Genomic DNA, 27,725 nt, shown 5'->3' on the forward strand with positions numbered 1-27,725 from the left:
AGTAGGTGATACCAAGAGATGTTATTGAGAAGCAACACTGGCGCAATCTGAAGCATTAATTGTGAATGTACTGTCTGTGAGTCAGTAACCCAGTTAGTCTACTTTGGATCGTGTCGCTAGGTTCAGCTGTGGCTACAAAGGAATACAACGCTAAATGGAAAGGCAGTTTCATGGAACTGAATGAAACAAAAGTGCCCAGCTGCAATACCCAACATAAGGTGCAACATCTGTCAGAGAAATGATGTGATGCCCAGGCTTGGAACAGAAAGGAAAGTAACTGTGATGTGATGTCAGTGAAGACCATCCTTCTGAGCCCAGCTCGCAGACCACCAAACCAGAGTCAAAAGTGCAGATATAGAGGAGTTTAGCAAATGAAATAAGGAAAAATCAAGAAATGCTCTGATATTAGTCAGACTACCTTTGGCTTGAATGGAAAGGACTAGCACCCATCAATGAGGCGGCAGGGAAAACACGTGGAACTGCGGTGCAGTTTGTAGATGAAGTATGAAAACTTCATGTGGGTAAAAACACAACTATATTTAAATAACCATTGAAAAAATCAATATTTCTCGTTGTTTTATAAGAGGTCCTTTGCGTGCCTTAAAATCTGAAACTGCACTTTCTCGATGGATGCTGGTGTAGCTTAAGCCATTAAACGTCCTTTGAGTGAAACACACATGCTTTCAGCACATAAGGTCCATACGAGAGGTCTCTAGCAAGCAATCCATATTATCTGCACTCTGAAAAGTCCATAATGCCAGCACATCTGGCAAGAGAAAGACAAACCGACCTGTATACATACAAAGCATCTGAATATCAATATGTCGGTATTGTTTGTTGCATACTCCATGTGTGAACTATGGCATCCACGTAGGAAAAGAAAATATGGACGACATAACAAATAGGATAACAAAAGCACCAATAGAGGTGTTGTGTACAGGATACAGAGGGTATAGATAGAAAATGGAGATTAAAAGGAGGTGGTGATTAAAAGGAAGTCGGGGGTTAATCACAAGTAATGCTCCTGGTTTCTAACCAAGTTATCAGATCAGAAGCAAATATGCTGTATCTATGGACACTGGTGTTTAAGAGCAGACTCAAATCGAATATTCAGAGTGAGCTTCTTTAGCCTTCATTCTCTGGTGCGAAGTTCTCTGGTGCTCAGAGGGATGATCAGCTTCATAAAATGACAATGAATGTTGGAAAGAAAAATATTAACCAAGAATAATAACCTTCAAAACGGTAACATGGGATGTCTGCCATTGATACGCTAACGAAATAAGGTAGAAATGAGGGTCTGGGGGAATATATTTATCGACCTTGACAACTCCGTACCCCAATATATATAACAGCAACAAAATCGTGGAGCTGTCCGGTCAGAAGAAGAAAAAAGAGAAATGTGTGTGTCCAGTGCTGGGAACTAGAGAGAGCAAGCCATCATACTGTAACAACAAGGACGACATCTGGCTGAGAAATTCCCATCAGCCCACCCTTCTGGCGGAACATCATCATGTGGGATTTAGATGGTACATCCAAAGATCGCCCAACTCATCACATTGATGGTGCGAAGCTGGATACCAAAGTTGAACTCTAGCAAAGGTGTGTCTTTAATGGTACTGATGGGGTGCAGTGCTACAATGTGAATACGTATGAGAGTATGACTAAGCAATGGACATCTCTTCACGAGTCTAATCACGTATTTCATAGCGCTACGAAGCATACGAGATCACTTCTAGCACTCTGTAACAGTCTTGAAGAAATATCTCGCTCAGGCCAGCGTTACCAGTTGTTTGCAGAGGCGCACATAATCCTTACTTATGAATAAACGCTAGAAGGTTGATTTTCTTTGAGCTATATGTGTATAACGCGATACAATTCGAACTTACTGTATGACACCTATGTAATTCTCGAGCTCCACGGGAGTTGCATTCCGCCAGTCTTTCTTGAATCCAAGGACCAGTGTGTTCGGCTTCAGTCTGCCCAAACCCGTGGCCTGCAAACATGAGAAAAAGAGAGTGCATGAAAATCTCTCCGGGCCTTCCTAGACACGCAGCCACACAGCCTGTGACGGGGCGTAAATGGCCGCAGATCACCGCCGTGACCTTCTGATGGCTGCTTAGATTGGGCGCCAATCACCGGCGCCCTTCATGCCAGCAGCACCCACGCGCAGACAAAGAGATTAGCTCGAAATCACCTCGGCCCTAAACGGCTTCAGGTGACGTGAGCGTTTTCATTGATGAGTTCATATTTGCATTTTCATTCGCATGCAATCCACTGAGCTCGTTGTTTTCTGTGGCTCTCTGTTTAACACCGCAGAAGAGCAGACAAGTGACGGGTGATTGAATGGCTCATTGGCAACAAATACAAACCCTACATTTAAATGCATGTATTTCTCGGCGGGTCGGTGCCGGTTAATTAGAAGACACCTCCCTTTAGGATTTCCTGCTTTCAAAATGTTCAGTGCGACAATGCCTTGATGTATCTCAGAGTTCAGGATATTTAAAAGTCAGCCGTGGTAAATCAGACCTTGGGGTGCAGTTTTGAAAAATATGTGGATAATAATAAAACAGACATTCAAATGCCTAATAATTTGGTTTCTGCTCAGTTTGTGTGGTGTTTTCTAAGACACGTACGTACTCTTTCCCTTAAATCTCGAACTGTCAGAAAGTATTCCTCGAACCACCGCTCTTCCACATTTGTCGATACGCCATTGATACATAATGTTCTACACCTACTTTATATATTTTTTCTGCCGATTAAATTTCTCTCACAGGGTCTTAGCATCTATTAGTGTAGCAGATGCTGTGGCACCGGGGCCCAGAGGCATGAGAAGCTCACTGATTGCAGGTATTTACTGTCATACATTAAATGCTTTATTTTCAGAGGAGACAGTATTCTCTTTTCTGAATCAAATCAGTTTGGATTAGGATTGTAAATCCTAGCTATCAAACTCGATTTGCTGCAAGCATGTCTGCAGCGTATTCATTTTCTCACGCTGTGGTTACTGCCATTTATCCATATCCTTTTTTCAATATTTCTGATTTAGCCCCATTGCTCCTGTTAGAAGTCCTTTGAATCATCATTCTTTTTGGAAGTACTTTTTTTATGTTACTAAGCATTCCCTACAATAAGCCCTATTTCATGATCCCTTGACCTCCTCATACAATAATTAAACTTAACATATACCCACCATGCCATCTGTAAAACATGTACAATTATTCTGCATACTTGTAAATACAAAGCATTTACATTTCATCCATGGCTGTCACATATTTTAATACAAGGTATCACTATTTATTCTTCTTCTGTTATTATTTTTATTATTTCTCATGGGCTTATTCCACATTTGGATAATGTTTCTGTGCTGTTATGGACATTAATTTACTAAAATGTAGAAGTGACATCATGCACAAATTAGCCACCAATGGCATCACATGGTTGATCTCTGGACCCAGCCTTCGTCACTCAATAGCCTCGTATGTATTGCTACGATGAACCCTCGACAGGAAAATGTAAACTTTAAAAAGAAAACATGGACTTGTTTTAGTTTTATTTAATTTGCTTTCCTATGACTGCCTTCGTGAACCCCGGGATCAGGGTTAACAAGGGCAGTGCCAGGGTTATCAAATGACAAGCCAGATGTAACAATTTCTATCCAAGTGACATCCATATATACTGAGGCATCATAGATTATCGTATTATTAGTGCCAACATGTTTCCCAATGTGGGCTACATTTGAGAATAGGGGACTGCTGGAACATAACTAAGCCCTGAGTAGTCGATGAGAGGAGTGAATAAAGTTTACACTGCACCATTTGCTACTAATTTCCGAAAACCTCATATAAGAGATAAAGGTTTTCCAATCCTAATAGATTGAGGCCAGTGCCCATTGTGTGTTTTGGAATATTCCATTTACCACTGCCTGTCCCTGAAATCAAAATACCAAATTTAAAATCCTACTAGGTCTACCAAACGAATATGTATTAAAGTGCAAAATGTCCATTTAATTTTTTTTAAACTCCTCGAGAAGAACCCTTGCCACTAACCAATGTTAGTGGCCAGGCGTGCTTTAAAATGCTTGACTGGGCACATAAAGTCCAGAAAAATGGTCCTTATTGTATGCAGAATACCACACGTCATGTTAACTCTGATTCGGAGAATTGCGGCACCTCCATTGTTTGAAGTTTTAGCAGCACACCCCACCCCACCCCACCCCCAAAGTGTGCATCTAGTTGGGTCCCTGGTAGGCACATATCGTCAGCATCAAACCCCAAATATACAGACATTCCTCTTTGTTCTCAACGCGTTTGGGGCCAGTCCTTTCAGAAGTGAGAGGTGTAACAAATGTTTTTCTCTTGGAATTTCATAAAGTTTTCTGAATAAAGAAAGTTTTATTTAATTGCCTGACTCTGTGATTTAATGTTCTTTTTTTATGGATTTAAGGATCTCTGACGTTAAGTTCCACTCATTCTTTATCTCATTACTCTTCACCACTCCTATGTCATTACAGTATGGTGATGCCGACCAGCCACTTCAGATTCCATCAGCCATTTAATCTTCCCTTACAATGCCTGTCATGATGTCCTGCTACTTAGCGAACGCGCACTGTATCACACGCTGGAATGCCAAACCTGTAAACGTGGAAAGCATCTTTCTTGAAATTACTGCACCGGGTCACGGTAAATGTTATTGGTTTTTATTGAACACCGGTTGACAGCCACAAGGGTGGCTGTTGCCTGTTTGGTTTCTTATTAACTCAACGACTTTCTGTCTAGTTAAATATAGGTTTTATGTCAAATCCATATATAACATAAATTCCAATAATACCACAGGAGCAGAGAAGTATATGGAGAGAGACATCCTAAAAAGAATGCAGCCAAGACATTATATCCAACTCAGAACAAGCATTTACAATGCAATAGGTCTCGCATTTACACGAGTTTGAGCTATTGACATTGTAAATGACAATACCTTTTATTTTTGTTTTTGTTTTTAAAACATAAATAAAAGGCATTGTAATTTACAATGCTAATAGTGTAAACTCACGTAAATGCGAGACCTATTGCATTGCAAATGCTTGTTTTCAAAGTTGATGCCAGAGCAATTGCATAATCACAATGAAAACATGAACAATCATCCACCAAAGCACATACTCAAGTCAGCTGTCAGATACTTCAGTCAGAGGGGTACAAAAAAAATGTTGGCAGGGTTTGCTAGTAGCAAGAGAGTAGAAATGATTCGCTCACGTATCACTAAATGGCTCACTCACTAAACATTTCTTGATTTGTGAACAATCTTCTCAGCAGACCTCGTTAAAACCTCAATCAACCAATCAGGGGTGAGTTCCCACACTTATTGTTTTTACCCTCGTGCTTCACACAAAGGTCAGGCGATGCCAGGGCTCTCTATTACAAGTTGGAATCTGGCACAGGGGAGAAACGCACACAGTACTCAGGTGCCTGGCCTGTCGTCGTCTCTACTGAGGGGCAAAACCAGCTTCTAGCTTTCCTTTTCAAAAACAAACATGAACCGAATGAGCAACGGGCCAGTCTTTTATATAGCGCGGACTTTACCTGGGCTCCGACGTGCTGGTATCCGGGACGCTGTCTCCCCACTGCACTTAGCAATGCCTCTGCGGCCGCCGACGCTTGTTTTTTTTTGCGATACATCATAATAGCAACACAGACAAGAAAAGCTCTACTCTAAAGATTAACTGGTGGAAGGGTGTAGAGACAAAGACATAAAAGAAGGACTAGACAAAGGTAAACATGACGCAGTTAAAAATGACAACGGACCAGAGAGGGAGCATGTCTGCAAGGAGTTCTGCCTCCTGATTGGCTGTTTAAATAGAAACCTGTGGTGAGGAGCCGACGCGGGAATCGAAACTAGTGGTGCGCGCGCACACCAGAGGAGCGGGGCAAGGGAGCGCGAAGACGCCGAGACGAGGTAGGGGATGTGTGTGTAAGTGCCGGGGGTTCTCTGCTATGTGTGTGCGTGCGTGTGTGTATGCGGGCGTGTGTGTATGCGGGAGGGGAGGGGGTTCTGTATGTATGTATGTGTGTGTGTATGGGGGGGGCTGTATGTGTGTTGTGAAGAGCCTGCCGGAATCAGAGCGCGTGACCTGATCCTGGCAGGCTGCTGCTGCGTGCTTGCTGCTGCGTGCGCGTGACAGTCTGTTGTCCTCTCCGGCTCCCCTTGAGTCCTTGAAAGCCGGAATGATGACAATAGTCTCGCTCTGCGACTGCAGGCCTTTGGCCTGCAATCGCAGGGCGAGACCTAAAAAGGGTTTGCCACGGAAAATGTTTCATATGCTCTTTTTTGCTAGCTTTCGACCCTGTGTTCTGAGGAAATTCATTATTTTCTATTTATTTATAAAAGGTATTGTATAGCATGGGACTGTCCACAGGGGGCAACGGAGAACTTACAGTAAAAGTTTACAGTAAATGTCTGTTTCCATATGCTGCAGAAATAATGAGACCAGTTCTTTTTGTTTGACTCTGACAATAATGCATTGCAAATGCAATATTTCCCTGTGCAAAACGTTGGCAAATTTTCTAAGTGTATGAGAATTTTGGGGCAGAGTTTTTTGTGCAACCACCAAACAAATTGACTCGATTTTGGATAACAAACTTTCAGTTGGGAGTCCGTTTTACAAATCAAACAAAAATGTAGAGTAGGAACAAAAGACACGATGCCTGCTCACCGTTTTTAGGTCTCGCCTATGCAGCGCGGATGCGCTGCTTAGGAAAGAGACCTCTTTAGATCGATTCAGCTTTCCAGGCCAAAACGTGCACGCGTTCCATTGCTTTCAATGCAACGCGTGCACGTTTAACGATTCCCTTGCGGGAGCGAGCGGCGCCATATGGTGGTTCCATACGGCTGCATGCTCCCGCAAGGGAAACGCTGCCTGCTCTTGGCCGCACTCCCTTCCCCCCCTCCACCCACTTGTTAGACCTTCCAATGGTGATAAACCTCAGCTTTCCTACCCGGAAGCTATGGTTAACGGTTTGGGTGGAAGTCTCTGGGCTTAGGTGCTACAATTGTCAGGGCCCAATTGTGTTGTGGCACATTCCTCATGAAAGGCTTCACCCAAGTGCCATTATAAGGGTAAATGTAGAGGAAAATTGAAGAATAGTGCCCTCACGATTTGCCAACAAAAGTTCAAAGAGAAAATTCAAGCGTTCTTTGAAAGTTTCAAGTGCGTGGTTTTTATTTTTTGGTTACATCTGCAAAAAAAGGACAGCCAACATGTGCTGTAAGACGCCGGTATGTGATATTTTGTTCCAGGACCGCAGATATCAGATACCGCCGTCTTGCAGCATCATGAATGCAACCTGTCCGCACAACTGACTTTTGCCTTGAAAAAGCCCACGGCCAATAGGCCACTAGGGCGAAACACGTGTCGGCTGTCCTTTTTTCGCAGATGTAACCAAAAAATAAAAACCACGCACTTGAAACTTTCAAAGAACGCTTGAATTTTCTCTTTGAACTTTTGTTGACAAATCGTGAGGGCACTATTCTTTAATTTTCCTACCCGGAAGCTGTGCTGGCCCGTTGTGCACCCTCCCGCTGAGCTGCGTGTGCCTGCCCTCAGGGTTATGCGCATTCTCACCCTTCCCACCAGTCCCTGCACCTGAGACCTCTTGAGACAGACCTGAAAAAAGACTTTTCCCTCCTCGTGGGAGTCCCTTCATTGCCCCTATTTCTATGAGTTAGTGTCGTCTTAGCACTTCCAGGATGTCCCACTCCTAGCGCACCTCTCTGCACCATGTGACCTTAGACAGATGTTTTACTTCCATCTCTGGGGTACAGAAGGTTCAGAAGTTTCCAGAACTCTGTCTTAAAATCACACAAGGCGAGAACTTCAGGCAGTTATTCATTTCCCAGAACTCTCTCACCCCGCCCTCCACCCAGGCTGAACGCGCCGTTCAACAGAACTTAACTCCAGAAAGGTGGAAGAGAGCGTTTGCTTTGAGTAAAACTCCTTTGTGACAGGTGAAAACAAGCATTAATAGCAGAGAAGTAACCTTGAAAAATATGAACTCTCAATGCGGTGGAACTGAGCAGAATGTTCGAAGTGCGGCTTCTCCCACAAACCGCCCATCTGTCTTATTCTGCTTTCATTCAACAGAAGAATAAACACGCAGAAAGCACAGCCAGATGCAAATATAATTAACAATGTCAAGGCAATATGAAAATGAAACTTCTCTGAAAAACAATCTGCCTCTGGCACATGGATGTATGGAAGCCCACTCTCGGTTTAAATGTAAATATGTATTCGTTTCTGAAATACAACAGTCGAGTCCAGGACATTCCACTCCTGAAATGTGAGTGACCCGGTCACCATCACAAACACAGGAGTGACCCGGTCACCACCACAAACACAGGAGTGACCCGCTCACCATCACAAACACAGGAGTGACCCGGCACCATCACAAACACTGGGGTGACCCGGTCACCAACACACATCAAAGTCCTTCTGCAAGCCGTACGAAGCAGCCAACGGGGCTGGCATTCCCTCTTTTTATTGGAAGTGCATTGATTGGTAATTTCCCACATGTGGTTTGGTGAAAGCAAGATGTACTCAAATGGTGGATGAATGGATGGGTGCATGGATGGAAGAAGGGTGAGTGGTTGGGTGCACTGTTGACTGTCTCACATTCAACCATTCGCACCAGCACAGGGACCAGCATGCCAATCAATGACCCAGCCCTTTCAGATAAAATAAGCATTGGCATAGCCAATAGGTCTCGCCTTTGGGACCTGCTGCATAACTACATACTTATAAGGTCCCAAAGGCGAGACCTATTGGCTATGCCAATGCTTGTTTGAAGCCCGCAGTGGAACGGCTGCACCAACGGATTCACTGCAGGCTTAGAGACCCCCGACAGAAAGGTGGGGATCTCCATATTGTTTACATGACTTTAAATGACTGTTTGTCCACTTTAAATGACCTCCCTTATTGATAATACTTTGCACTTCAAATCTGTATAAAGCAGAGTGTAGAAGAACAGCTTTATAAGTGTAAGAAAAGTATAAACTTCAAAGAAGGAGTCTGAACTTTATGAGACCTGGTGGATAAAGACCTTACGTATGTATGTCTCCGTGTGATATTTCTGTAGCGCAAACTTAACCAAAAGGCAGTGGAGTGCTGTTCATGGTCAAAGACAAGCTAAAGTCAACAAGCAATAGGAGAGGTAGCTGCTTTGTGGACTGTTAATGCATTGATACATAGAGTTCTTTAAGCATGTGTATCTTCGAATATTTCCTAAATTGGAGCAGCATTTGCGAGGTCCTGATGGAAACAGGGATGTTGTTTCGGATTCTGGATGCATAGACAAAAAGGGCACGCTGCCTTGTTTTTTTTCTTCATTTTTGCACTTCTTAGTCTGTAGTATGATATTCCAGTGGTAAGTGAGCTGAGAACCGTCAGAAATGGTGACCTGAACTGCAAGATAAGCAAAGGTTCTGGTAGTAACTGATTTGTAAACGATGCAGCTGGTTTTGAAGATGTTGCAGGTGGGCACAGGAAGGCAATGGAGTCTCACCAAGATGGGGGGATGTGATCATATTTTGTCAAACCTTCAATGAGATAGCATGCCCTTAATTGGTGCCAGTGTGGAGTCTGGGAGGCTATGAGTACAAGGGATTGAAGAGCCATTCTGAGTTGTTCACTGGAAGAAATAGTTTCACTTTATTCAGAAAACAGAGCAGGTACTAGGCATTTTTCTTGTTTTTGACTTTGTGTTCCCTGAGAGTGAGGTCGGTGTTCTGGGTGAATCCAAGTGACTTGGTATTTCATGACAGTTTGGGTTATAAGCCATCAACCTATCTGGTACCAGGTATTTTTTTGTTTTTGACTTGGTGTTCCCTGAGAGTGAGGTTGGTGTGCTGGGTGAATCCAAGTGACTTGGTATTTCATGACAGTTTGGGTTAAAAACCATCAACGTTCATGCCATTGAGCCAGGTTTGTACTGTTCCTTCTTTGTTACTCTTAGCAAATAACAGGAATTACTTCTTGGTTGGGTTCCACTTTAGGTAGAGGCTGGGCATCCGGTTCTGGATGATGTGCAGGCAGTGTTAGAGGCATTGCACGTCTGAAGCAGAGAAGGTTTTCTAGTAGTGGTTGGTATCATTGCTAAATAGGTAAATCTTGATACTGTTGTATGTGAGTAGAGTTTTGAAGCATTCTAAACTATGAAGTCTGGGTTTTATGAGCTACAGAATGGATAACAGAGAGCAACTGAGTCTTGAAGTATTAAAAGATGTGTTTGTTGGAGGAAGGTGTCACTACCTAGCAATGTAGAAACAATACAAAATGAAAATAGTAAATGTTTGCTCATTTCCTTATCATAGAGAACCTACTTGGGCTATCATTATGAATGGACAGTGTTTGGGAGTAGCAATTATTACAAACCCTGAGTTACCAATATGAAGGGTACAGACTACTCTAGGGGTTTGGAATTGTCAGGTGGAGCCCTGTGGTGCCACTGAGAAATGGGGAATTACCAGGAGAATCTATAATTGGAGGTCTAATTCCCCTGGTTATTACCTCTGCTTGCCGCATAATATTGCACCTCTTCTTCTGTCCCAAACTTTCTTGAATGTAATTACCATTTGTCTGCCAATCAATCTAGCTGGGATAGAGGTAATACCATCACATGTTTGTGTTTGTAATGTGTTAGGAAATATGAGGCGATAATTGGTTATCGGGTCCTATTCAGCAGGTCTGCAAATTTTTTAAAATAAATCTTTTTATTAACAATGCTCATGAGACCATACAGTATAAAGTAGTTCCAAAAGTCCATCGTTTGAGATACCACAGGAATCAGCAGTAAAATAATCATGAGGGAACAAGGACAATCAGTAGCCCCCCATCCCGCCAACATCGCCAACAGAATCGCTACTGCTTTGCTAGAAGCCTGACTGATTACTAGTCTCTGCTCAGGTGCTACAGGTTCATAGTGCGGAGCACGCTGCTGGAATGATATAGACTCGCGGCAGCCTGCACGCTGGGTTAAAATTGTATTCGTTTTAAAATTTGTATCGTTATTTCTAAAAGTGTACTGACAATTGGCAGAATTGTTTCCTGTGCATACCTTTGCATATCACCACCGTTTCTATAACCGCATTGCTCCCTGTTCCACCGCAGCAAGTGCTGATTGTCGTGGAGGGAGACAGCACGGCATAGAGGAAGCTAGATCCTCACTTCCTGGAGCACACTAGACGCGGCCATCTTGGCTGAGGTTGGCGGTCCAGTTGTTGGACAGGACCGAGCCCAGCCTTCTATTTAAAGCACATATGGTAACGACGCGCGCAGCGTGTGCACCGATGGCGCGCCGTAGGTGCGCCAAAGGTAAGCCTGTCTGCGCCCGTCCGCGCAACGGCCGGGCATAGGCCCGAAAAAGCTGCTCGACCTGCCAATACCAGGTATTACAGTAGGGAGAAGCTTTTATTATTACAAATCAGTTCCCATACCTGTGTGTACAAACTGGAGGCTTCGCTATGGAAGGGCCCTGTGAGCTGCCGGGGCTGTAAGAAAACCTTCCCTTTTACACAAATTGCGGCACTAACAGCCAGCAGAAACCATCTGAAGGGGGGGTTAATTAACTCGAGATCCCTGCCCAAACACGCACCTCATGTTTACGATTTAATAACTGAAGAGAATATGGACTGTCTCTGCATTACGGAAACATGGCTTAAGCCCTGGTGTAACCCAGATATAGTAAACGCCCTACCGCCTGGCTATCGCATACAAAGGGCGGATACACTAGGAAAACGGGGAGGAGGGGTGGCGATTATTCATAGGGACTCCCTCAACTGCACTGTGGGTGAACTACAGGATGCAAAAGAGACCGAAGGGATGAGTTTTCAAATAAGGATCAATGACACCTCAACGTTTGCGGGTGCTTTGATCTATCGCCCTCCAGGTCCATACCACGGTTTTTTGGAGAATATTGGAGATGCGTTTAGTAACCTTGCACTCCGGTTTTCCAATTTCACTATACTAGGGGACATCAACATCCATCTAGACTCCCCTACAGATGTGGCAGCTACTACGTTTAGAGAGACTATGGATGTATTAGGGTTAGATATTCTTACCACACAGTCCACGCATAGGGCAGGCCACACGATTGATTGTATCTCCTCCAATTTAGCCACACTCAAGGTAGATCATCCTAAGATCCAAATATGGACAGATCATGCGTTGGTACCTTTCAATCTCTCTCCTGAGGGCTCCACGGAAAGCAAACAGGTGGGAAAAAGTACCCAGGTGAAAAATGAAGGATGGAAATCCATTATGGGTCACCCAGAACTGATGGCGATTGTCAAAGATTGTAGGCCCCATCTGACAGGAAAAATGGAAATGGACAATAATATTTTTAGAGAATGGATGTCTGAGATCAAAGTTAAGGCGGGTCCGATGAAAAGTAGAAATAGGCCAAGCCATAAGAGGCTATCAGCCCCGTGGTTCGACCTATCACTTAAAATAAAACAAGGGGAGGTACGGAGAGCCGAGCGTAGCTGGCGCAAAGAGCACTGTGCTGAGCAGCGCTGTAACTATAAAAAAGCAAGGAGCTCATATCATGCACTCATTAAACAAGCAAAAATTTAATTCTACACGGCAGGAATAGAAACTGCAAGCAATAAACAAAAAGCTATTTTTAAAATCGTAAACAGCTTAAACAAACCCAAAATATTAGTGCAAGAAATCCCGCCCTCCGAGAGTCTCTGCAATACTATTGCAGATTTCTTTGAGGAAAAGGTACATGGCCTCACGAAGGACTTTGCAGTCCCCGTTTTGGAGTCAGGAGAGGGGAGCTCTAGGAGGAACGGTCCTATGGACCAGTTGGCGGTTTTCCGGCCAATCACTTTGGAGGAAAGTTATCGGACAATACTGGCGACCAAATCAGGGTCACCTTTTGATCCGTGTCCCCCCGCGTTTATACATTCGATCATTGATGTTGTCAATCCCACGATCAATGAAATTGTAAACACATCATTATCCACAGCCAACATCCCCTCAAAATGGAAATTAGCAGCAGTCAAACCTCTGCAGAAAAAACAGCTGTCTGACCCCACTACTTTATCCAACCTCCGACCGATTTCACTACTCCCTGTACAGTGTAAGATCTCTGAATCATGCGTAAATAAACAAATCACCACGTTTTTGGAGGAGAGCGAAGCCTGGCACCCCAACCAATCAGGTTTCAGAGCACAGCACTCAACCGAGTCTGCCCTCCTGTTCACCACTGACACCATCCGTATGGCCCTAGATCAGGGGAAGAAGGCTGTCCTTATTTTATAAGATATGTCGGCAGCCTTCGACACGGTCTCACACACAATCCTGATTGACCGGCTAGCAACATCTGGCATTGCTGGTAAGGTCCTGGAATGGATTACGAACTTTCTGAGTGACAGGAGGCAAGTGGTCACCTTGGGGGATTTCTGCTCCAAGGAAAAGTTAATCACTACGGGAGTACCACAAGGTTCGAGTCTGAGCCCGACATTGTTTAATGTGTACACCACCCCTCTAATTAGGTTGATATCATCATTTGACATTGACGTGGTTGCTTATGCTGATGACACGCAACTGATCCTGGTCCATGATAAAGATACTCAGGACTGGGAAGAAAACCTCAAAAGTTGCCTGAAAGCCACATTCGATTGGATGGGGAAGAACCATCTGAAATGTAACACGGGCAAGACAGAGATCATGCCAATGGGCTCACAACATGATTTCGTCCCCAAATTATGGTGGCCTGAGAAGGCGGATATTCCACTTCATACCACCAACTCGGCTCGTAATCTGGGGATCAATTTTGACACCACCCTGTCTTTTAAACAACATTCCCTGACAGTGGCAGGGACCTGTTTCGGCATCATCAAGGGGCTAAGGAAGTTTTTCGATCTGCTTCCTTTGGCGGCTAGGAAAACGGTAACGGTCGCCCTTGTGACGTCAAGGATAGATTACTACAACAGCCTATATGCAGGCACTAACAAAGCTGTTATTCACAAACTCCAGATGTGCAACATGCATCGGCTAGGCTGGTGTTGAAATGGCCAAGGAAATCATCAGCGTCAGTTGCATTAAAAACCTTGCACTGGCTACCGATCATCGAACGGGTACTTTTTAAAATCCTGATTATCACTTTCAGAGCCATCCACTCCCAAGGGCCGAAATATCTACAGGGAAAGTTCGCTAGGTACCAGCCGATGCGTACCTTGCGGTCCTCAAATGCCAACCTGTTGTCGGTCCGGCCTTTAGACTTAGCACGAGAGGGGGCAAATCACTGCCAGTCCTGGGATCCAAAGCCTGGAACACTATTCCCCCTCACCTTCGGGCTTTAGAGAGGGAAACCGACTTCCGAAAGGCACTGAAAACCTGGATCTTCAACTTACAGGACTCTCCGGCCAGAACACTAGTATGACAGTGGGAAAAATCTAGTATAAGCAGCTTGACCGTGTGATAGATCTCCTGGTCATCAGTGGCCCCTAGACGCTCCTTGGAGCGACAGCTGCGCGATTTAAATGCACAATTACATTACATTACATTACATCTATATGTCCACCCCAGATTCTCTTTATTTCCGCCAGGGTGCCCACACTCTCTTCCATTTTTTAGCACCCCCTTACTTTTGTACACAGTTTCTTCGGCCCTTTGGCACCAGTCAAGGTCCCGCTTCCTTTCCTCCAGTTGCGGGGGTGTTGGCGCCCCCATCCCCTAGCAATATTGCATTTTGCAATTGCCGCAGCCAGGACCAACCATATTTCCATGTACCTAGACCAAACAGTGTCACCTTTAATCATCAGCAAGAGCCACCTCGGCTCCATCGGGACCGTCTCCCCCACCACCCTAGACATGGTATCAGTGACCCTCTTCCAGAAGTGAATGATCTCCGGGCTTTCCCATAGGATATGGAAGAAGGAACCCTCTTGCTGACATCCCCTAACACATAACGCTGGCTGAATCCTGCCCCATGTGTAAAGGTGTGTGCGGATATAGTAAGTGCAGTGTAGGATCTGCACTAGTCTAAATCGAGAGTGGATTGCGATCTCTCTAGGGCTCTGCAATGCATCCTATTCCTGCCAATCCTCATCGTCTATGCTTCCAAGGTCTTTGGCCCAAGCTTCTCTGAGAGAGCATGTCTGCACATTTGACCTATTGACACTCTGTATGTGACTTTATTTCTGTCGGTACTTCAGATGTTGCTGTCATTTATTTGTCTCTGATGAGAAAACGTACCCCATTCGCAAAAGGGTCCAGGTGCTGAAAAATTAAAGTGATCAAAAGAAAGATTGTATGGGAGAGCAATGTGGAGTTAGAGAATGATGTTAATAGACACAAGTCCACTTTTCCATTGGTAAATAAATCATGACCCCCCTGTGTCCTTAGCAATAGGAACAGATTTCAAAATGTTCAAATTGTGTTTAAATTAAGCTTCTCAAAGCATAAACTTGAGACACCAAATAGAAACAAGAAGCACGAAGTTCAGCACAATGTTCTCTTTGTTATTTTCAAGTAGTCAGGCAGTTGGATTTTCCAATCTATATGATATCCTTCCTCAGAGACCGGTATGTGATACCTGCAACACTGTAACACGTTAATTAAGCAGTATAGACTTGCAGAAAGATAATCACCTCACTACCTATATCAGAGAACTCTTAAAAGCACTCAAGCATTTTGAGAATTTCACCACTAACTCACACATGAAATAATAAAAAAGTAAATGTATTGCCATCAATAACTTCTTCAAAGTGAAGGTTAACAAATGTACACAGCACTTTGATAGCACAAAGGTTCCATCAATCTCTGAAATATCCACTTCTCGCTAACTCACTCCCACCTCTGATGCTTCCTTTAGGGACTAAAATCAACATTGGATTAATACAAAATAGTCCAAACATATTCAGTGAAGGTCAATATTTGGTAAAGTCCTAAAACTACTCCTGAACAATGTGTTTCCCACCCAAGGCATTTTCCTCAACACCTCCAAGACCAGACAAATCTTGCTCTTGCTGAAGAAACTTAATATGTACCAAGACATCCTGGCCAACTGCTAACTTATCTCACAGCTACCATTTCTGGGAGATGTAATCAAATAGATATAGCTCAATGCAATGAAAAAAATCAAGAACAACTCCAACTCTACCAGTCTGAATTCATCCGCAATTGCAAACCCTAGACAGCCACTACCCAGGTAGGTGAATGCACACTTTTTACCCCTGAAAAATGGTGACCCATATTTTATATTTAATCTGGGTCTTTCTAAAGTCTTTGACACTATTGATCAGATAGCCAGCCTTAAAACCCTATACTCAAGAATGGGCTTTAATGGCATTTGCCTTCTAATGTTCTATTTGAACAAAAGATTCCAGCCCATCCTAATGATCCCCTTCAAATCTCATATCATGCCTGTGACCAGTGGAGTCTCCAATCATCCATTCCTTCCTGAGTAGCCTTGAAACATGCAAGGAACCCTGAGGCCCCGGCTGACTCAGCACTCTCTAAAAGACACATCTGTAAATTAAGTTAACCTTCTTAAAGATTGTGTCACCATCATCCATTCTAGAGTGTTTAAGTTATCTGTGAACCATGACCTCATGAAGACAGAGTTCACGCTGATCGTGAGTGCCAACCACCTGGCAAGTGTTCAGAAATGGCTTTCAATAATGAGCCTTTACAGCATAATACCTAAACCAGTACCTACTTAATTACTTATGCTTACTACCGCCCCTGGGGTATAAGTCATCAACCAGGACTCTCCAGTCATCTCTGCCCTGGGTTTTACTTTCAACCTGACTCCAGGTGTAACCCATCTCCATGCAGTCAACCTAGAGGCCTCAATGCCAGGCCCAGGTGTTTCTTGGCTTACCTCTTTTCTTTTTCTCTTGAGGGTTCCAGGTGAGGGGTTGCCTGGTGGTGTCTGATGTAGGCTTGCGGAGGGTACGACTTACCCTGCCCCAGCATCTTTTCATGATTTTTCATGAAAAGGGAGTTGGAAAGTCTTATCCTAAACCAGTGGGCTGAGCAAAATCCTTATGATTTCATATCAACCCCATTTTCAGTTTGCCCAGCACCAACTCATCATACTGCACAAAGTGAAAACTTTTATTTCTGAACCAGACTTAAGAAAAGTAGTACTAGCTCAGGACCAATCCCACTGACTCTTAAAGAGCTGTTTTCAGTCCCTAGACGAGTTTCCACTTCCTTCAAAGTTTGCAGCATCACTATAAAGCATTAAACCTGAATTATCCACTATATGTGGCAAGTCAAATCAAGATCTTTGATGCACAGGGCAACACTTGCAGATGATACTTATCCTTGTGCTATGCTTTGAGGATTTGCAATTCACCCTCATCCCATATCTGGCAAACTTCATAACTAAATCTTCACAGGCAGAAACGAAAGATCTTCTGGCTCAAGCTATATCCCGCCTGTCCTGCCTACATCCCTTTCCCCATTCTTCAGGACTCTTCCCTTTTACTCGGCCTTTGTACAGTTATCTTCTTCTTTGTATCTAAATTTGTGCTACATAAATCCCCATGCATATACACACATGCTTAGGTTAGTAGGAATGCTCTGTACTTTTTTGTGATTCACCAGAGCATGGACGTCCACATAGACAAGAACCAAAACCACGATAAGAGCTACTACCTAGAGAATTTCTCAAGGCAGGGCTGAAAACGGACACATTGCCCACATCCCAAAAACGCCTGCCACCACAACAGGGCCTATAACAAGACCTGGTCTACAGCTTCAAAAAAGAATGCCTCCAACACAAGGCTTAAATGAGATCAGGCGCCAAAGGCAGGACAAAATCTGTTACCAAGACAAGGCTACCCGCCTACATAAGGGCTGCTGGCCAGAAAAAGGCATAGATACTGTGGAGAACAAGGAACATAGGTCAATTAACTTATTTTTAAAAATGGTAATTGTTCTTTCTTGCCTAAATTCACAAGTCGCTCTACATAATATCTCGATACTTATAACATACAAGCACAAATATTATTAGTGCTTTATATTGAGAACATTACTTTCAAGGGCTTTCAAATTATTTTGCACCAGTAAAGGCCAAACGAGAGCTCATATTTCCTAACAAAGCAATTAGCATGTATTAGATCATCAGAATTTTGGTTTTTATGGAAAATATAGATCAGACATCTCATATCTTATACAATTTCTGGCGAAGGAGTAAGGGGTAAGTGAAAAAGTCAGTGATTCAGATGGAATGAAAGACTTTTTGTTAACGATTTTAAAGATTTTTACAACTGCATTATGGTATTTCAGTAGTCCTTATTACAGGGGCTAGCCCACGTCCTCTGTATAATGTGGTTCATTGTGTTCCCGCGGTTCTCCAAGTCTTTTTAGAGTAGGTTTCAGAGGGCTGAACCTCAGAGGTGAAACACCAGGCCCTCATTGTGTTCTCACATTGAATGTACAGGACTGATAACAGTGTTGTACTTGTATAAGCACACGTTCCCTGAATATTTGTTTTTACGAGCTATCCAGTAATTATCCGACTGACACCCTCTGTACCACAAAGCCTCAAAACACATTGAAGGTTACGTTGGCAGGCAATATGAAAAGATGATATTAAGACCAAAGTCAGGCTTAAATCTTCGACAGCCTTACCACCATCTTTGGAAGAGTCTGCAAAAGGTGTTTGATTCTTACCCATAGTACACTCACCTGCAGTAGGCTTTTCACGCCATCTCTAAAATTGTCAGCAGCCACAGCAGCATAAAAAGCTCTCCTTTGGTTCTTCGTGAGCCAGGCCTGCTTCTTCTCCATGCCAGTGTTCATCTCCTTCACTGCCTGCTTCCTTGGTCCCTAGGGATAACAGTAGACAGTGTCTAAAATTGTGTGCAGGTTTGCCTCCCTCATAGATGTAAGTAAAGCACATCCTTCAGCCTAAAAGACAGAGGGCCCTCCGATCAAGACCTATGATTTAGCCAATTGCATGTATATATATTCTGAATTTCATTGTTTCCAATTAATCATTGTTACTTTTATTCAAATAAATGTTGTAAGATTGTAACAACTGGGTGATTTTGTTTCCTGCATACACGTCTTTATTTATTTATTGTATTTGTTTCAGAGCACATAACACCCTAATTGATGTTGGACGCCCTCACCATTGAAGAAAGTAGAGATTTTGGAGAGGGACAGTAAGGGGTCACCCATTGGCAAGAGTAGTTTGAAACTGCAAAAACCGTACTGGTAAGATATTTAAATGCTTTACAAAACAAGTGTTGACAAATCCAATAGGTATGCCATTGGCTGGCAGCCCTTTGGCTTTGTGAGTGCTTTTTTTGCCATTTTTTCTGTGAAACTTTATTGCTTGGGAATTGCTTGGCTATCACCAATATACAAAAGCACTGGCTAAAAGCAAAAATGTTTTTAGTCTGAAAAAGCACATTTTGCCACAATGGTCCCTGGTACTTAAAGGACCTACTTTGTGTGTGGATGTTGACCTCATGAAGCAGCAGAGTGCTGTCACTCAGAGTGAAGCTAGCCAATGGCTGAAAAGGTCTAACTTATTTACCCATGTTGTTTTGTTGTAGACTGTAGAGGGTGCAAGAAAAATGTAAATGACAGAACAACAGGCCAATGGGTTAAAAGGGTCGGGTGATAGCCCCTAAAAGTAAATACATTTCTATAAAAAAAAAATCGTAAAATCAAAAAGTCTAACACCAGTCATAAAATTGCTTAACAAAAAAGTTATACTTGAGTTTGGGTATTTTACTGAATGAATTTACTTCAATACTGCTTTCTGACTAACCTGTTTTAAAATAATTAAAAGCTTCAGTTAGGAAAAAAAACACACCTTTGCGTTTAATGTTTTCATGGCACAATGGTTAAAAAAAGATTTATCTTAGGGATAGGCCCATGTGCTGACGCTGCCTGTTGGAAGAAACTCCCAAACTCCATTGTATTAATATTTTTTATGGTTCTACTTAGTAGACTGGTGTTTACATTTACTAGAAAACAGATTCTGAAAGTAAATGTCAGAAACAAGCCACACATACCACTTGTCTTCTTTTTCCTCTAACTTCTTAACAAAAGCAAATCCTGTTTGATATACGTTTTGTTTTCTGAGAAGTCAAGTTATATTAGTCAGGGCTGCTGGAATTATACAATTCCGTAGCTGCTGCACTTTCCACTTACATCTGGAATTTCCATATTTAACACATTGCCCATAATCAGATACACAATTTGCAGCTTTCAATCTTTTTTACCTCACCCAGTTCAAAACTGGCCAAAAACACAGCATATTGTTTACAATGCTGCTCCTTGCATTTTTGTAATTGATTTTTGTAGGAAATTGCGTTACAGGTTGAGGGGGGTGCAACTCTACTCAAGCAGCAACTACAATTTGTCATGGAAAAACACAAGCAGACCCTAAATTAACCTGTGCTTAACCCCCTGGCAGCTTGGCACAAAAGCATTCATGTTTAACTTAGGGGCAATTTGTAAAGTATTTATGCAGCACACCAACAGTATCAAAGTGAAGTATAACACAAGAAAAAAAAACCCATCAATTTAGGAAAATAGGGTAAAATGTCATAAATAATTTGACACCTTAACAGCAAACATGTAATCAGTAGAGCCGGAGATGTGCAATTTTAAAGATTTAGATAAACATAGTATCTAGAAGCACAAAGTGCTAACTGTGGTTATCTGGTCACAGCAGACCGGCACAAAGGCACAAGTTCACACCGACTGCGATGGAGCGCAGACCGGATACAGTAAGCAAGTTAGGGCCACTGAACAAAGCACCGTAAATCCTTGTTGCTGAGTGTTGTGACATCCCGCGTTGAGGATGTGTCACGCATCAATGGTTCAGAAAAAGCTGCAGGCTGTGATGTGTAGTCCTGTACTGGAGATGTATCGCGCAGTGGGGGATATGATAAAGCCTTCGATGGGTCTTGCGATGCGAAGTCCTGTGTCGTCGTCGAGTATGCTGTTTACAAAGCTTATGATGTGAAGTCCTGCCTTGGGGATGCGTTGCAGGCAGCGATATGAGGCCCTGGGTCAGAGGCGGATCATTCAGAGGTGGTTTCAATGCAGAGCTGCAAGGAGATGTGTTGTGCTGCATCAGTTCTATCCAAGAGACCACAGCTGGGCTGGCAGAGCATTGTCAGGCACACTTTCAAGAGTCCAGGACTGGGGTGGCACCACCCCGTGGGGTCAGCAGGCAGAGTCCAGGTGCTGATTTCAAGGTGGTGTGAGCCTTTTCTGTCCCTGAGGCACTGATCAGGAGGCGAGCCAACTAGCTCTTTGAGTAATTTTTGTGATCCTGGGTTCAAGAGGCAGGTCCAGTACTTTTCTCTCAGGGAGCAGGGCAGCAGAGTAGCAGGGCAACAAAATAGCAGTTCTACTTTCAACAGAGCAGCACATCAGTCATTCTGAGTCTTCCACAGGTCCAGAGGTGTATTGAAGAGTAAGGTCTGAGAGACCACTGTTTATACTTGATACCAGCTTTAAATGAGGAGAAGTTTTTGGAGGTTTCCAGCCCCAAAGGTGTCTGGAATTTGCTGCCTCCCTGCCCTGGCCCCAGCTTGTCTCGGGGCACAAAAAACTAGTGTGAAACCCTTTGTGAGTATAATAAGGCAGAGCCATTGTGATGTTCAAGTGTTGTAGTTGAAAGGTTCTCCCCTATCAAGTGAGAGATGGCCCATCCAGTCAACACCTATTCACCATTTGTCTCAGTGTTTTGGAGTAATATACAAAGACCAACTGCCAGCTACACCAACAGATGTGTCCCAGAATACATGCTGCAGTCACCAAATGATTGGGACAAGAAAATGCCAACTTTCTAAAAGTGGTACAAAAGGGGGTGGTGATGGACGAAGCATCTGAACCAATCAAACACTCACACCCAGTCAAAAGATCTGGGTTTGATCCATCACCGTTCTTTAGCCCACTCTGCCACCCCAGTTCACACATGGCTATATGCAAATCAGTCTGACCCTGTGCCTCATGGGAACAGTCCAGCCCGAACTGCTAAGCCATGCCTTCCCTGGACCGGGAACAAGCTTCCGAGGACCGGTTTCTGGCATTCCAGCCGTCTTCAGCCCGGCTTGCTTGAATCCAGTGGCAAAGTGAGCAAAGGACTCACGTTTGAGCATAACCTGCCACACTTATGGTGGCCAAAGCGGTACAAAAGGGGGTGGTGATGGACGGAGCATCTGAACCAATCAAACACTCACACCCAGTCAAAAGATCTGGGTCTGATCCATCACCGTTCTTTAGCCCACTCTGCCACCCCAGTTCAAACATGGCTATATGCAAATCAGTCTGACCCTGTGCCTCATGGGAACAGTCCAGCCCGAACTGCCAAGCCATGCCTTCCCTGGACCGGAAACAAGCTTCCGAGGACCAGTTTCTGGCATTCCAGCCGTCTTCAGCCCGGCTTGCTTGAATCCAGTGGCAAAGTGAGCAAGGGACTCAAGTCTGAGCATACCTTGCCACACTTATGGCGGCCAAAGCGGTACAAAAGGGAGTGGTGATGAGTCCCTTGCTCACTTTGCCACTGGAGTCAAGCAAGCCCGGCTGAAGATGGCTGTAATGCCAGTAACCGGTCCTGGGAAGCTTGATTCCGGTCCAGGGAAGACATGGCTTGGCAGTTCGGGCTGGACAGTTTCCATGAGGCACAGGGTCAGACTGATTTACATATGGCCATGTCTGAACTGGGGTGGCGGAGTGAGCTAAAGAACGGTGATGGATTAAACCCAGATCAGTTGACTGGGGGTGAGAGTTTGTATTGTCAACGCTCCGTCCATCACCACCTTTGGTTGTTCTTTGTTCGCCCTAAGTTGGCAAGGTATGCTCAGACGTGAGTCCCTTGCTCACTTTGCCACCGGAGTCAAGCAAGCCCGGCTGAAGACGGCTGTAATGCCAGAAACCGGTCCTGGGAAGCTTGATTCCGGTCCAGGGAAGACATGGCTTTCCAGTTCGGACTGGACTGTTCCCATGAGGCACAGGGTCAGACTGATTTGCATATGGCCATGTCTGAACTGGGGTGGCGGAGTGAGCTAAAGAACGGTGATGGATTAAACCCAGATCAGTTGACTGGAGGTGAGTGTTTGTATTGTCAACGCTCCGTCCATCACCACCTTTGGTTTTTCTTTGTTCGCCATAAGTTGGCAGGGTATGCTCAGACGTGAGTACCTTGCTCACTTTGCCACTGGAGTCAAGCAAGCCCAGCTGAAGACGGCTGTAATGCCAGAAACCGGTCCTGGGAAGCTTGATTCCGGTCCATGGAAGACATGGCTTGGCAGTTCGGGCTGGACTGTTCCCATGAGGCACAGGGTCAAACTGATTTGCATATGGCCATGTCTGAACTGGGGTGGCGGAGTGAGCTAAAGAATGGTGATGGAATAAACCCAGATCAGTTGACTGGGGGTGAGTGTTTGTATTGTCAACGCTCCGTCCATCACCACCTTTGGTTTTTCAACTTTCTAAAAGTGGCATTTTCATAATAATGACTTAAAATCTGACTTTACCAATAAAGAGGGTTTTAAATTATAATTCTTTAGAATATGCCCAACGTTTTAATTACACTGCACCCTGCTCTATGGGCTCATTAGGGCCAACCCTAGCGGTGACACGTGTGTATTAAAAAGCAAGGTTTAGGCCTGGAAAAAGATTTAGTATGGTAGGTCAAAATGGCAGTTTAAAACTGTACACACAGGCTGTAATGCCAAGCCTGAGACTTGTTTGACAGGCTACTTAAGCGGGTGGCACAATTAGTGCTGCAGGTGCACTAGTAGCATTTAATTTATAGGCTCTGGGTAGACATGGTGCCATTGTACTATGGAGTTATAAACAAATTAAATTGCCAATTGGGTGAAATCCAATATTACCATGATTTAGGGAGTGAGCGCACAGACTTTAGCATGGATTAGCAGTGGTAAACTGCACAGAGTCCCAAGGCCAACAAAAATGAGATCAACAAAAATGGAGTAACAAAGCAAAAAGTTTGGAGGAAGACAATCTAAAGGCTGACAGATCTAACAATTTTTACATTCTAGCACAGTCTTTTTAAAAATATATTTATAGAAGGCAATAGAAAACAGAGATTACATCAGATCAACACATAAACTTCAAAATAAAAACAAACACAATAATACTCATGAAAAAAGTCCCTTACTGTGCTTGTACATGATGATAGGATAACTAAACTATGAAAAGTCTTTCTCTAGCCTTTGACATAGTTCGGGCAAATGATGAGCACTGTATTAAGTAATTAATCCAGTGAATTGCTGCGTGATTGTCCTACTCCAGCCACTGCTGTGATAGAAGCAGCCAACACCCCATCCTGAACTTTACAAAGGATGTAATCCATGTTGATATGGAGGCAGCTGTACCCAAATGTACTCAGTGCAGGTATTCTGACCCAGACTGTATTGAACACTATATTAATTTTATAAAAATATCTGATCCAAATGACTTTTGCTAAACATATGCACCATACCTACTCACTCTTCCCTACACCAAGCAACTGCTGAGGAGGTGCAGTATCAAAAATGAAATATCCAAAGGTATATACGGTATAGACATATAATGTGTTGATAGAGATGGAGCTGGAGATTTGTGGATTCATTGGATTCAATGCTATCCATAAATAAACCGCCTATCATCTCAAATGTTCAGACCCACACCCAATTTAAAGAAAGTCTATAATGGTTAAACGGGGCTCTCTATTATAATTCGGAAACAAAGCAAGAAATCATGGGGGTATCTATAAAAGAAGAAAATAATGGCTGTAGATCAATCAGTTTAACGATGGAAAATCATGCTGACCATCAGATGAAGTGAAATGATTGTACTGAAGAAATCTCCCGAAATAATGAATGTCATGTTTCTGCCAGATTTTAAATACACTATCATTGATTTTTAAATCAACAAAGAGTCACCGAAAATCGACCTTTCCTGGAAATCGTTGAGTCCAAAATTTGTGGAAGACATCATTTCAGATCATGATATATTTATACCATGTATAAGAACTACAAAACTGATAGTTGAGGCAGAAAAATGGAAAGGCGTTTGCTGGAAGGATAACTAGTTCTTTAATTTAAGAACATTTTCATGACAGACTCTTAAAACCTCCAGATTCCAGTAACATATGTTTTATGTAGCTGAATTTTGCCCTAAAAATGTACTATAAAGAATTACAGAGATCATCACACATATTCTTACTCTAATGACGCCCTGAACTCCTCCCACCCACAGAGCACAACCAATCTTGAACAGGCGGTAAAGAACTTCTCTGTCTGGATCACAAAGTGCGCTGACAGAATACCCCCCAGCAAACCCACCAAGCTCAAGAGGTACTCCAAGCAAGCCAGTTGGTACACTGCATGACTAAGAACCATGAAACACACCTGCAAATAACTCAGAATAAAACAGTGCATTAGCATAGATCTACGAATTGAGCCACTTTCAAAACAGCCCTCAATCAATAACACCAACTCCTGAAAAAGACAAAAAGAAGTGCCCTGGCCGACACATTGAAGGAAGCTCCAACCACAGCAAAGAACTGTTCAACATTGTTAGAGAGTTCTCTAGTCCCTAAGCCATCGAAAACGTCATCACCCCTCCCCAGGAACTTTGTGACACCATGGCGGACTTCTTCCACAAGAACTCAACCATCTACAGAAACTTTTAATGCTGACCCATTGACATCCTCAGCCATTTCACCCCCATGAATGAGGAACATTACCACCTGCTCACCACCTGGTACCAGCTCACCATGCAACGCACAACAGCCATCATGAACTCTGTCCACACAGGAGCACTCACGGATCCCTGCCCCCAAAACATCTTCAACTTCGGGAGTAGGATGATCAGCAGCGAGCTCACCACCATCTTCATCCCATCCATCACCATGGCCACCTTCCTCAAAGAATGTAAACTCACAGAAGTCAACCCCCTACTCAAGAAACCATCCTCTGACCACAACAAACTCAAGAACTACCGCCCCATCTCTCTGCTGCCCTTTATCGCAAAAGTCCTCAAGAAGGCCAATAACCACCAACTAACAGAACAAATTGAGAACAACAAACTTCTGGACACTTCTAAATTCCGATTATGCACCAACCACAGCACTGAAACTGCCCTGATTGCAGCCACAGAAGACATCAGTACCTCCTTGACCAAGGAAAAGCGACAGCCAAATCTTCTTGAACCTCTAGGCAGCGTTCAACACAGTTTCACACCACACCCTGATCAAAAGACTTCACAACATTGGACTCCAAGGAGATGCCCTCAGGTGGATTGCTTCCTTCCACACCAGAGGAACCCAGAGAATATGCCTGCCCCTCCTCCACATCAGCACTCAAGAACACCATCGGCAGCATCCCTCAAAGGTTAATTCCTGAGCCCTACACAGTTTAACACCTACATGTCTCGCTTGGCAAACTTTGTCAGATCACATGGACTGAACATCATATCATCCTACATCAATGATACCCAGCTCATCCTCTCACTATCAGAAGACCACTCCACCATGCTCTCCAACTTCCGCAGGTGCATGATGGGCATTGCTGACAGGATGAGAGCCAAATGCCTATGCTGATCTTCGAGAATAACAAGTCCCCATAGAACAGCGCCTGCAGGTCTCCCAAATGTGGACCCTCACTCACTCCCAACAACCACACTGCAACCTTGGCACCACTCCAGACAGTAAGCTCACCATGAAAAAACAGATAAACGCAGTATCGTCCACCTACTTCCTCACCCTTTGTATGCTCTATACGATCTTCAAGTGGCTCACCATCGACACCAGGCGGACCATCACACAAGCCATTGTCACCAGATGACTTGACTACGGCAACAAACTGTATGCAGGAAAGACCTCTCACCCCATCAAGAGACTGCAATATACGATAATATAAATAATTGGGAATAAAAACTTAGTCCAAAAAGTAGATGGAACATTGAATATGAGTGTATTCCTTCTGAGGCCCAGAACTTGGAGAGTGCACCTCAGGGTTGGGTAGGACCCACAGAAGAAAGAGTCCAGAAGCAACAGCAGAATTCTGGGAAGTCTTTAGTGGCCCTGAGACTTCAGACAACAGGAGGTATGCCAGTAAGCCCTTGGAGATCATTTGGAGGAAAAGCAGAGTTCAGCTCTCCAACAGCAGAGTCAGGGAGCAGCAGGGCAACACGCAAACAGCAGTTTGTCCAGTTGAATCCTTTAAGCAGCACAGCAGTCCTTCCAAAAGAAGTCCAGTTGAAGATCCAGAAATGTCTGATTTCAGGGAATCAGAGATCCAGTACTTATACCCAAAAGTGCCTTAAATGTAGGGGGTGACTTCAAAGCAACTCTCTGAATGCACAAGAACCCCTTTCAACCCAGCCCTGTCTGCCAGGCTACATGTGGGGGGTAAATTTGTTATATGTGTGTGGACAGGACACTACCTATTGAAATGCAAGTGTCAGCCCCTACCATTCCTCCCTGCCCAGGAAGAGCAACCAGAATGCAGAGTATTATAGATGAGCACTCAGAGAAGCCTCACCTTCCTTTGTGTGTGGCTGTGTAGAGGGAATGCACAAAGTGTAGCTATCACCTGACCCAGACATGTTTTGGCGAAAAGCTGTAAGGCACAAAGAGCTATAAGTACAGAGAAATGTCTATGTTAGGTCTCTAGTTGGCAATGGTATTCACCTCTGTCCAAATAGGGACCCTTACTTTTAAGTCAGGATAAGGAGA

General features: G+C 43.8%; 1 protein-coding gene across 3 annotated transcripts in view; it reads right to left on the minus strand.

The window, feature by feature from the left end:
* The window catches only part of SLC12A1 (solute carrier family 12 member 1), a 425,119-nt gene that overhangs the window by 134,684 nt on the left and 262,710 nt on the right, over positions 1-27,725 (minus strand). For all 3 annotated transcript variants that reach the window (XM_078684807.1, XM_078684808.1, XM_078684809.1), the window contains exons 18-19: positions 18,695-18,835; positions 1,887-1,993 (exon numbers count right to left, since the gene is read on the minus strand). In XM_078684807.1, the coding sequence (XP_078540933.1) occupies positions 1,887-1,993; positions 18,695-18,835 (248 nt within the window). The remainder of the gene's footprint in view (positions 1-1,886; positions 1,994-18,694; positions 18,836-27,725) is intronic.

Source organism: Lissotriton helveticus, chromosome 3_2 (genome assembly GCF_964261635.1).
Source record: "Lissotriton helveticus chromosome 3_2, aLisHel1.1, whole genome shotgun sequence".
Taxonomy (NCBI): Eukaryota; Metazoa; Chordata; class Amphibia; order Caudata; family Salamandridae; genus Lissotriton; species Lissotriton helveticus.